We start from the raw sequence: 12,997 nt of genomic DNA, 5'->3' as shown, positions 1-12,997 counted from the left end.
CCAAGCCACACCCACAGAACCGGTAGTAAAAAAATTTGAAACCCACCACTGAAGTCCAGAGGTATTTCACGAGAAGAGTCCTCCTCTCCTCTACTCACAACAGAATCCCTTATGCCACCAGGCTTGAAATTTTGGGCTTGGACAACCTAGAACTACGCCGCCTCAGGTCTGACCTAAGCGTAATACATAAAATTATCTGCTACAATGTCCTACCTGTCAATGACTACTTCAGCTTCAACCGCAACAATACACAAGCACACAACAGATACAAACTTATGGTAAACCGCTCCAAACTCGATTGTAGGAAATACGACTTCAGCAACAGAGTGGTCAGTGCCTGGAATGCACTACCTGACTCTGTGGTTTCATCCCCAAACCCCCCAAAATTTAACCTTAAACTGTCTACTGTCGACCTCACCCCATTCCTAAGAGGTCTGTAAGGAGCGTGCATAAGTGCACCAGCGTGCCTACCGCCCCTGTCCTAATGTCCCCATTTATTCATATCCATTTCATGTATTCATAATCATGTTTAGTCTTATAGCTGTTATCTTATACATCTCTTGACAAACTAAAAAAATAAATAAAAAATAAAGTGTGAATCTGGAACAGGCATTCCCAGAAGATTCAGGACAGACCAATTTTAACAGGCAGGGCTGCAAGCCCTTGTTCTGATATGGGATGAAAGAGAAAAAGTTGGAACAAAAAAGGGCTTTTCTTATAATTAACAGAATACAGAGTTGGAAGGGATCTTGGAGGTCTTCTAGTCCGACCCCCTGCTCAAGCAGGAGACCCTATACCATTCCAGACACATTGTTGTCCAATCTCTTCTTAAAAGCCTCCAGTGATGGAGCAGCCACAACTTCTGGTGGCAAACAGTTCCACTGGTTCGTTGTTCTCAATGTTAGGAAATTTTTCCTTAGTTCTGGATTGCTTCTCTCCTTGGTTACTTTCCACCCATTGCTTCTTGTCCTGCCTTCAGGTGCTTTGGAAAATAGGTTGACCCCCTCTTCTTTGTGGCAGGTCCTGAGATATTGGAAGACTGCTATCATGTCACCCCTAGTCCTTCTTTTCACTAGACTAGACATACCCAATTCCTGCAACCATTCTTTATATGTTTTAGCCTCCAGCCCCCTATTCAGCTTTGTTGCTTTTCTGCACTGTTTCAACATCTTTTTATAAGATGGTGAACAAAACTGGATGCAGCATTCTAAGTGTGGTCTTACTAAGGCTTGACTTAAGGTGGACTCAGCCTTCCATCCTTTCGAGGTAGGTAAAACGAGGACCCGGATTGTAGGGGCAATAAACTGACTTTGTATAAAAAAGAACACCGCTTTGGGGGAGGGGGGGCGAAGACTGGATTAATTTAGGAGCCACTTCGAGAGCGCGCAAGCTGAGATTTGCGCGGGATCCTCCATCCTGACAGGCCCAAACGCGGGTTGAAAGCGCCGCCTTTCTCATGTTCTTAAGTAGGATGGAGGCTGGGAAGGTTAATTGTAGGGGAAAGACTGTAGAGATTCTCAGTCATAAAGGTTATTCTCAGATGTACCTGGATGACTGAGAATCTCTACAGACTTTTAGCTGTACAATTTGGGATGAACTCCCTTGGAACTCGGTGGGAGTAGGAACCAAGAGCCTTGGTGGCACAGCAGACTAAAGCACTGTTAAGTAACACCAGCTGCCTGCAATTACTGCAAGTTCGAATCTCACCAGGCTCAAGGTTGACTCAGCCTTCCATCCTTCCGAGGTAGGTAAAACGAGGATCCAGATTGTGGGGGCAATAAACTGACTTTGTATAAAAAAGAACACCGCTTAGGGGGGGCCCAAAAGCCCTACTAAGCAGACATATACAAAAGTATGAAGGCTACTGCTTAATGCATTGTAAGCCGCCCTGAGTCTCCGGAGAAGGGTGGCATATAAATCGAACAAACAAACAAACAAACAAACAAACAAACAAACAGATAAATAAATAAATAAGGCTTTATAAAGAGGTACTAATACTTCTTGTGATCTTGATTCTATCCCTCTGTTGATGCAACCTTGAGCTTTTTTTTGCCAAAAATCTGTGGGATGTAAATAGTGCAAGACTGAATCTTTGGTATCTCTAGTGTTTTCTTAACTTTGGCAGCTTTCAGACGTGTGAATTTCAAATCCCACAATTCCCGAGCCAGTCTGAGGGAACCATATATATATGCCTATATAAAAATAAATCTTAAAGAATAGGTGCCTGTAGACGTATAAATGGATAGAGAATTGTATCCTTAGTAGGTAAGGGTAGAAGTTAAAATTAATATAACATGATAAAATGGATACTGTAAAATATCTACTGAATATATACCTTACATACCTGGTTTGAAAGAAATCATACTGAACAGGGTGAAAACAAAATAGAGTTCAACTTGCAATCATTGTTTGTTGAGCCAGTTTTTCGGTAGTTTTCCTATATCTTCATATTCTTTTTATATTGCACAATTATTGCTTAGCAAGAGTCTTGAATAGTGTCCTGAAATCCACCAGGAACATCAAGAAAACACATAATGAATTGTTATTTGCATATACCTAATTACAGTGCAATCAATAAATCAACAAATGAATTAGACTTGTTCCTTGTCAAAATAAACCATGGTTTGCTCTAACCTTCCAACACAATGCGGAGTCAAAAACAAAGGTATCGTGGCTTAATACAATGTGAATATTTTTTTCTTTTTTATTGATGCTTTTATGAGTAATATTTTAAGAATACGGGATGGAGGAATATACAGGATCCCCAATGTAATCATCATTGAAGATAGTTATATTTATTCACAGGAGAAACGATTAACTGTTCGCCCATCAATATAACAAATACATTTCCTTAGGATTCACTTATTTGGCATCATGATCAAATTGAATCTGATTGAGTAGATTTGGGACTCAATGTCACATAAGCAAAGTATCTGTGCAGATTTAGGACTGTTTGATTAAGACTTAGGAAAAGAAACATTGATATCTATATTGATCCAAAGTATATATCTATTGAGTACATCACTGTGTTTAAGGGGGCTTACTGTATACTGAATAATTATGTATAATCAATGGTGGGATCCAGCCAGTTCGCACCTATTCGGAAGAACTGGTTGTTAACTTTCTAAGCAGTTCAGAGAATCAATTGTTGGAAGAAATCTTATTTTGTTTTTTTCCACTTTACAAGGCTAATCCTGTAAGGAAGGCAGGAAGGAAACATTCTGGTGGTGTTTCTAGCTTTATTGCCCTGCTTACAGAAACTGCCTCTCTGGTTAATCCTTGTTACATTGTAACAGCTAAGGCGAAGCGCCCATCGACATGAGTGACATTGAGTTGGCCATGCTCACACGGTCACATGGCCACTGAGCCACGTGTACCCAGCTGGTCATTAGGGCAGAGAACCGATTGTTAAATTATTTGAATCCCACCACTGTGTATAATCTTATAGTGCAACCTTCTGCATATTGACTCAGTCATTCCATTGCTTTAATGGGACTTACTTCCAGGTATTTCCATAGATAGTCCATAATCTCTTTTCTTAAGACTTTCTCAAAGCAGTCTTCAATGACTTTAAGATGTGTGGTCTTCAAATCCCACAATTCTCCAGCCAGCATTGCTGGCTAGGGAATTCTGGAAATTGAAGTTGACCCATGTTGAAGTTGAAACACACTGCTCTAAAGTAATAGAGCCAGTTTGGTATAGTGGATAAGATGGTAGTCTAGAAACCAGGAGACAGTGAGTTCTAGTTCCATTTTAGGCATGAAATCCGGCTGGATGACTTTGGGCCAATCTCCGGGAGACTGGGAGTTCTAGTCCTGCCTTAGGCATGAAAATTAATTGAGTGACTTTGGGTCAGCCACTCTTTCAACGGAACCCAGGTTTATTGTGGTGGGAAAAATAGGAGGAGGAAAGAGGATTAAGTATGTTGGGCTGCCTTGAATTATTTATTGAGTAATAAAGGCGGGATAAAAATCTAATTCATTAATGTTCACTAAAGTCCTGTCAGTCCCCCAAGAGAGGCCAAATCTGGCAAGGATACTGCATGAACCATTGCCAGAGGGTGTAATAAAAATCTTGAAAGCCTGCAGAGATATTCTCTTTCCTTGCTTATACTAAAGAAAATCAAGCCAGAACAATCTTGACTTTCTTCCTCACCCTCTCCTGTCTATTCAGGCTAAACTGGGGTTTAGATAATGGTTGCTGAATTCCTTTTTCAAGGCCATCTCTGTACTTTTCCATAGCCCTAACTTTTTAGATGTCTAGGGAGATTCTCAGTCACCCAGGTCATGGTTGTCCCAAAGGTGGCTCACTGGCTAAGACACTGAGCTTGTCAATCAGAAAGGTCAGCACTTTGGCAGTTCGAATCCCTAGTACAGGTCTCCTGGGTGAGCAGGGGGTTGGACTAGATGACCTCCAAGGTCCCTTCCAGCTCTGTTACTCAAAAGGTAACAGGACCTTCTTTGTTTTTCCTTGAAGATGTTTTGCTTCTCATCCAAGAAGCTTCCAAAAAAAGCTTTTGAAAAAGCACTTTTGGGACAAACTTTTTAGAGATATACCGGTAGTTCCTCTGAAAACTTCTCAAATCTGGTTCCAGCTGACTCTGCAAGACTTCTGCATACCTGCAAGGGTGGGCCATAAACTTTCCGCCTTATAACGAGTGGTCCTCTTCTGTTTCCTGTCAACAGAGGCAGGAAAAGGGAACTAAAACCACCAGCAGCCCCTTGGGGGATGCGATGAGGGGCGGCATTCTGGCATGGAGATGTGGTTCAGTGGCTTTACCAGCAGGGAAGGCGCTCTGGGGAGGGTTTGTTATTGGAAAGATTGCAAGATATATTGGGAAATATGACCCTTTTGCCTCCATTTTTGTGCAAGCCTTATTTCTCAACCCGACATACAAATATTCAGAGGAATTTCCTCTGGTTCGCCCTGCTGAATTTCCACCAAGCATTCAGCTACCATAAAAAGTACATTGTTGTACTTTATTGTCTTACAAGTCAGTGTGTTGGGTGAATTGACCAAATGGTTCAATCAGAATAGAGCTGGAAGGGACCTTGGAGGTCTTCTAGTCCACCCACTGCTCAAGCAGGAGAACCTCTACCATTTCAGACAGTTGGCTGTCCAGTCTCTTCTTAAAAACTTCCAGTGATGAAGTACCCACAACTTTTGAAGGCAAGCTGTTCCACTGGTTAATCGTTCTCACTGTTAGGAAGTTTCTCCTTAATTCCAGGTTCTCTCCTTGGTTAGTTTCCATCCATTGTTTCTTATCTTGCCTTCTGGTGCTTTGGAAATAAGTTGAACGCCTCTTCTTTCCGGCAGCCCCTCAAATACTGAAATACTGCTATCATGTCACCCCTAGTCCTTCTTTTTCTCTAGACTCATACCCAATTCCTGCAACCGTTCTTCATATGTTTTTGCCTCCAGGTCTTTAATCGTTTTAGTTGCTCTTCTCTGAACTTTTTCTAAAGTCTCAGCATCATTTTTGAAAGGTGATGACCAAAACTGGATGCAGTATTCCAGGTGTGGTCTTACTAAGGATTTATAAAGCGGTACTAATACATCACATGTTTTTGATTCTGTGCCTCTGTTTATATAAGGTTTGTAAACCTTAGTTTGTGCTTTACTGTATTGGGTAAAACACAGCCAAACTATATTTGATTCAAGAAACTAGGGTTAAGTGCATGAGAAGTCAGCCAATTTTTGTAACTAATTGTTCTTTAATACATGAAATTGCATACAGTATATAGTTAAGTTAGAATTAGTCCATTTCACCCAGTGAATCTAACAGTCACTCTCCCAGAAACAAAGTAATATGTTGCAGGATTCAATCTGGGTCGGTCACTGAGAGATGTTCCCTGAGGATGGGCTCTGGCATGAGTCCGAAAGCTTGGAAGACTAATCCTCTGGTCCCGACCCAGATTGGATCCTGCAACATTATTCTGAAACACATATATTTGCCTTCATTCGTGAAAGTAATATGTTCCCATGTAAATTCAAACAATCTTTCTAGGCAGGGATAATGTAAATCTCATTGTTTCATGTTTTGTACACCAATATTTTTATGTAATCAAGACTGGAGCCCAGCAGAGATAAACTTTTGAAGAAAGTTCAAAACATTCTTAAAGGTCCATCTCATCCTGGGCACCCTTTTTTTTTGAACTATTACCATTTGGCAGATGGTACAGGATAATAAAAACAAGGACAAATAGGCTGAAAAACAGCTTCTATCCCAGAGCAGTAACTATATTGAATTCTACTGTATAGTGCAATATTAATACAATATCAGGAGTTTTCAATTCAATTGTATAGAATGTGAAGGATATGTGTTTTGTCTTATTTTTTTATGTATAATGTACACTGAAGATGGCATTTAATTTCGTTGTATGAGGTGCGATGACAATAAAGTAAACTAAACTAAAAAAACTAAACTAAACAATCCTTCTAGGCAGAGATAATGTAAATGAAGAATCTCATTATTTCATGTTTTATACACCAACATTTTTATGTAATCAGGACTGGGGCTTCTAGGGAACCAGAAACTTGTCTAGAGGGCCCATTGTTGGCATTTTTTAATTCTCCCTTCACTTATAGTTTCTATGTTGGGATCTTAGGATATTGATTACGATGGTTTTTATATTTATAATCACTGTTTTCATATTTTCTGTTTTATCCATGCCCAGAGTCGCCTTTGATGAGATGGGCGGCTGCATAAATTTGATTAATTTTTTCCCCTTCTCCTATTTGCAGGTTATATTTGTGTCAACCCAACTACTGATACCACTGAAATAATTCCAACAACAAAGGAACCCAATAGCACAGGTCAAACCCCTGAAAGCCCCAAAGAATACGTTGTAACGACCAAGACTACACCAACGGATTCCACCTGTCATAAGTCCATACAGGTGATGCAACAGCGTTCCCCGCCGCCCATCGTCGTGAAACCCGTAGATACCTCTCGCATCATTTTGGAAGGGAATTCTGCCACCCTGGAGTGTCAGTTTAAGGCCCCGCCGGAAGCATCGGTTTTCTGGAAAAAATCTTGCTCCCCAAATTGTAGCAGCAATTTTGACGTCTCCAACACCAGAAACCGCATCATCTCTACAAACGTCCCTCAGGGCTGGTCAAAGGTCTCTTTTCATTCAACCCAAAAGAACGACACTGGCATGTACTACTGCTTTGTGGTTTCTTCCAGTAGTCATGGGCAATCCTGTGGAACGTTTCTGTGGGTCAGGAGTGAGTATAAAGCTTATACTACTAAGGGTTGAACGGTTAACTTTTGCAAACGGAGAGCAGAGGTGCGAATGATGTCCAGATCTCTAGCCTAGATTTTGACTGATTGATTGAGTAGCATTGACTCTTAATGATCTTATAGAACAGGGGTGTCAATCTGGATTTCTTGGAGGGATGGATCAGCATTGTACGGTAGTTGTCCTCTGCGGGCTGGCCCGGGGGGGAGGAGATGACACAGACACCCTCCTGCTTCACCCTGCTGGCCAAAACGGGGTGCGGGGTGGCACAGGCAGTCCCCGTGCAGCCCATTTTCGGCCTAGATACCCTTCTGCAGCAACCTGGTGGCCAAAATGGGGCACAGGGGCCTGCAGACGGCCACCCAGACTGAAAATGGGCCACACAGCGGATGCCCACAACCCCCCCCACATCCCATTTTCACTAGCACCACAGGCTAATCCTTTGCTATTTCCGGATGGGGTGAATCTAAGCACCCCACGGATCGGATCCAGTCCACGGGTCTTGAGTTTGACTCCCCTGATATACAACATGTCCAGGATGGTCTGTCCCTAACCTTGCCCTTCAGGTCTTCCAATGGGGTGCTAAATGCCCTTATAATCAAGTATGTACAGCTTGCTACTAATCGTTCCATTTTATTTTTATTTTCCTTTCCCCTTTCTCAGTGTTATAGACTTTTTTAGAGAGCTAGCATGGACCTCAACATAAAAAACCAGGTACAGGTTGGCCCTGTGTCCCCCCAACCTTTTGGGCACCAAGGACTGGTTCCATGGAGACGGGTTTTTCCATGGACCAGAAGGGGCAATGGTTTTGTGTGCTGCCTGCATCCCACACATGGGGCTTCATTTGTTTGTGCTGCCCATTTTCTGGCATTCACAGACCAGTGTTAGTCCACGGACTGGGGGTTGGGGAATCCTGGATTAACCAATGGTATTGAGGAAGTCTGAGGACTGAGGTTCATTAGATTTTGATAATGCCTTTCGTCCTCTAAGAGTTCAAGGCAATTCCATCCTCCAGGTTATAAAATGTAAATAAACTCAACAGGTTTATGAAGTGTACAGGGTGCTTTTAGATTTAGTATTTTTACTAAAGACACATTAGCTTAAGAGAATGACTGGCTCAGAGTCATCTACTGAATTGTGAGAGAGGGTAGCATGCATGTGCACATGTGCACACTCACACATACACACAAAGTATAGTGTTGTGTATACTACACAAAGAGTTATAGTATTTCAGATCTGGAATTATCTTAATAGTTGTTGAGTTAGTTGCAAAAACATCTTCCGTTATTCTATTTTTCGGAAAAAAGAATCTTCAGTGGAGAAATATACAAACAGCTTTTGGAAGCATAGAGCTAAAATACAATTAATAGGCAAGTTAGTAGTGGCTGATATAAACATAAGGTCCAAAGCTAATTGGGATAATGCAAAGAGAGGATTTCATCTACTGAAACAAGAAATCCTGTAGGAAAATAGGGTTGGGAAGAGAAACCATACCATTCTCTGAAGGAGTATGAGTGTAAACATTCTTCCCTTATATAAATTATTGCAGTTTAAATACAGATGATTGTTAACTATTGTATAGCTTTCTATTGTGGGCATGAAAGAAACACTGGATCAAGCAAAGGGTTAAGTAGCCACTTCCTCATCTTGTATTTCAGCCTCAAAATATAGTAAAGATTTATTGTAGATAAAGATATCTATAAGTCTCTAGAACTAAATTTTTACAAAAACGGAGATTTGTGAAATAATAGTAGCTAATGTAATCAATTCAGAGAACAGGAATTGGGGTGAGTTCTAGATATCGAGGGTTCCTTTTTTATTGCATGCTCTTCCACACGATTTAGATCCCAACATAGCTGTTTTGTTCTTTTGTCTGGCTCAAAATTACAGTATGTCAGTCTTCGTTTTTTTAATATGCTCCATCACAATACACTTTGAATTGGAACTTTCATTTCCTTTTTGAAAATGTTGTTTGTCTGTGATATAATGCACCTCCAGCCCACACAAGTTAAGTTGAAGTTTTGAAATAGTCAGGAGGTGTCTGCAAAACCTGTTGGAGGAAGAGACGTCTACATAGGAGAAATCCAGACAGCTGGTTTGGCATAGAACTCCAAACTGAGCAAGCAAAGGTTTCATTCAGGACATTGAGTGTCATCTATGCTCTTCTACGCACTTATGCATTTAAGTGCATAAAACACATCAACAAGACCAATATAAGTCTAATTGGTACCATGGATATTTGAGTTAGATAATGCTGTCTGGTTGGATTGATTAGTTGGTTGGGAAATATATGAGATTTAAACACCGTACATACATCAATGCCTATAAACGTCTACTCAATAAAACGGAGTCTGTGCCAAGAAAATAATGCCCACAAACTGGCTGTGTTTAACTAACATGCTTTAACCAATTACTGAACTAACCCACATTCTGGGTTTGTACAAAAAAATAAACCGAGCAGTTACTAAATGGCCAGTAATTACACTAAATAAGTCACCCACCATTAACCAGGATTAAAGCTAGGGAAGGTAAGAATGTCATGCAAATCCAACTGTGGGATTTAAAATTGATCTGTCAGTCTTTTTTTGTCAGTGTGTTTGCCGTTTTGCAAAAGTTGCTATTTGACAAAAGGACCCCTGGGAATTAATAGACATAGCTGTGATTTGCAGCAAGATGAGTTGGCAGCGTATTCTGAAAAAGAGAATTCCAAGTGGATGGTAAATAGGAAGACCAGGAATGTTATGAGGTTCCCAACCAATTGTCTATTTCTGGCTGTGTTCTAGGACCTCGCCCCGTCTCCTTCTTGAATATGAGTGAATCAATTAAAAACAAGATTATCACTGTGGAGGGATTTCTTCTGCTTATCTGTGCCATTGGTCCTGGCCTTTTTCTGCTCTTCAAGGTGAGCTGTTTTTTCCCTTCACATATCATTTCCATACATGCATCTATAGTATGACCCATTCTGAATCTGTTTGTGCATAGTTTCCAGTCACCAGATCTTGTTCTGCTTTTGATCACCATGTTGAAGAATGTTCTGCTTCCTCGCAGAGGCATTAGCAGGCAATTTACAGTAATGGAAAGATCAACTGGTTTCAAAAGTACCATTAGATTATTCTTGGAACTATATTTTGAATTTCTTTTCAACATTTTTTTTCACAATATGGGCATTATATCAGATCCAATTGGCAGTAATCTTAAGTAACTGTTCCTGTGACACAGAATGTCACCTATAGTTGTTAGCTATACACATTAGGAGGAATGTATAGGTGGTTTCTTAAAATAAAATTCTGTTGATGCCTGCTTTTAGTAGAATATTCCTACAGTATCGCATATATCTATTTTTTTCCATCATTTAATGCAAAGCATCAAATGTGTCTCAGTTTTTCATCACGGGATGAAAAATTAGGCCCAGCATAAACAAACAAGCTGTGTCTTGTATCTTAAATCCATGACCATGTCAAATATTTGTTGTTACATACCCATTTTCATGTGAAAATCAGTGGACCTATCAACGGTATGCTTAGAACAGCTCATAAATCCTATTATAGTAAATATTGAATGAAATGGGTTTTTAAAAAATTATTCCACTTTATGGTCCAACATGAAGCTCTGCATCCAAGCTCTTTATTGTCATTATATGACAGTTGAATTTATTCAGCTATGTAACAAGGCTTATTCAAACTTCTGTTGTGGTTTATTACCTGCACGTTAATAGTTTTTCTTGGTTGAGTTTACTTACTTAAATTGTTTTATATACCTTCCTATTTGCTATTATTCTGGGAAGCTAACAAAGGCTCAAAAATAATATATCTATATAGGCATAAAATTCATATGACTGCAGAAGCCATACAAAACATGTGGGATCTATTGCTCTCCTGACCCCCATGGCTGGACAGAAGCTGGTCTTTGAGGCTTTCTGAAACATGAGCAATATGTTTCAGAATTTAACCTAGGGCAGTATGTTTTTCTAGATTGGGGCAGGGAGGGCAAACTAGACTGGGCTGATGACAGTCCCTGATTAAATGGATTCAGAACTTGCCCATCTAATAGAAATCATGGGACTAAGGCACTTAGTTTGCCCTTAAGCATCTTCTATTGACTATGTTTTTATTTGTGTATAGTAGTACAATATATAAGTAGTACAATACATAAGTACAGTACTAAAACATTTTTATACTAATTTCACCAAAGCTGAAGTTAAATATAGAACTATTAGTTGGTTTTTCCTGAATCCTAGCCTCTTCTTGTCTTGTTTGCAGAAGAGATGGGAAAATGAGCGCCTCTTGCAGGCCAAGAAGAAAGCTTGTGAAGAGGAGAATCTGTATGAAGTAAGTCAATGGAATGATTCATTGGCATATTGCAGAAGCAAGGGAGATGAAATAATGGGATATATAACAATGAAAACAGAGATTCCAGTTAGACCACCTATTCTACTATCATTTACAGTACTCCAAATTATAGTGCAAGAATACATGGATAGTGTAGCTATGATGGTGCTAGAGAGGGAGGGGGGCACAAGAGGGAACCTGATATTCATCAAAGGAAGGCATTTTTCCAATTGGAAAGATATTAATTTCTTTTATTGTATGCACTGTATTTGCAGTCCATGCTAAGTAATACAAAGTCACTTAGAATTTTAGCCTTAACTTCCTCAGTACATGACTTTCAGAATAACGAACACTTTGTCTTTTCCTTTTAGGGACTGAATCTGGATGATTGCTCAATGTATGAAGACATCTCCAGGGGTTTACAAGCTACCTACCAAGACATAGGCAATGTCAAAGTGATTGATTTACAGCTAGAGAAACCAGAGAAACCATGAATTAAAAATGCCTGATTGTCATTTTCTCGTTTATTGAAAATGGTTATTTTTAAAAAAAATCTTGGTATCTCTTGCTATAATGTGTATATATGTGATGGTAATTCTGTATTTTCCTATTCTTAGATAATAATAACTGTATAAATTTAACCTTGAGGAGAGAAGTGAGCTCTAAAAATTGGTTTGAATAGAATATCATTAATGATATAAGCAAAAACATATTCTTTGATTTTCCAAACAAGAAAATACTCGGATTATATGTTATTTTGTATTTCCGATTCCTGATTGCCATTATTTTAAAAAGAAGCATCTCTCTGAGATTCTGAAACATAAGCAATGGTTAAACATTACCCATGGTGACATTTACAATCCATTAATTCCTTATGCTTGCTTTCAACCACTCAATTTGAGTAAAAAGAAGCACATCTGTAAACCATATTTGCATTCATTTCAAATTAACATTTTCTCCTCTGAATTGAATGTTTAAAAATTATCTCATATTTGTAGAAAAGCCTTATTGTGGATGGTGCTAATTGGTAGTGTGTATGTTCTCACTAAAGAAACAAAGAAAAATGTCATCACATATCCAATATTTGGAGTAGCTGCATATAGCATTTTTTAAAATATAAACCTAATAAAATAAATGTCTCATTTCCCTGCAAAAACAGAAATGGATAACAATCTTTGTGATGTTTATATGAAGAAATAAGATATAAGAAGTCTAGGATGTCAGCAACAGTTCTCCCTGGTAGAACATTAATTCTTATGACATCTGCAAAAAGAAAAATAATTAAAAGGAAAAGGTGGAATGATGACGACAAATAACCACTGCAATTTATCCTCACTGTTTATTTGCCATTTTAATACTTTCCATTCTTTAAGGGAAAATATAGCTTTATTTATACTGCAGACTTGTGGATACAAGAAAGCCTTT

General features: G+C 39.3%; 1 protein-coding gene across 1 annotated transcript in view; it reads left to right on the top strand.

Annotated features, from left to right (window-relative positions):
- Positions 1-12,066, top strand: part of CD79A (CD79a molecule) — a 13,667-nt gene extending 1,601 nt beyond the window's left edge. The window contains exons 2-5 of the mRNA XM_070949961.1: positions 6,745-7,230; positions 10,028-10,146; positions 11,504-11,572; positions 11,944-12,066. Of these exons, the coding sequence (XP_070806062.1) occupies positions 6,745-7,230; positions 10,028-10,146; positions 11,504-11,572; positions 11,944-12,066 (797 nt within the window). The remainder of the gene's footprint in view (positions 1-6,744; positions 7,231-10,027; positions 10,147-11,503; positions 11,573-11,943) is intronic.
- The last annotated feature ends 931 nt before the right edge of the window (positions 12,067-12,997 follow it).

This window comes from Pituophis catenifer, unplaced genomic scaffold (genome assembly GCF_029215685.1).
Source record: "Pituophis catenifer annectens isolate HBS135680 unplaced genomic scaffold, rPitCat1.0.hap2 SCAF_9, whole genome shotgun sequence".
In the NCBI taxonomy this organism is placed as follows: domain Eukaryota; kingdom Metazoa; phylum Chordata; class Lepidosauria; order Squamata; family Colubridae; genus Pituophis; species Pituophis catenifer.
Note: the sequence above shows the minus strand (reverse complement) of the source record. Positions and strands in the feature narration are given on the sequence as shown.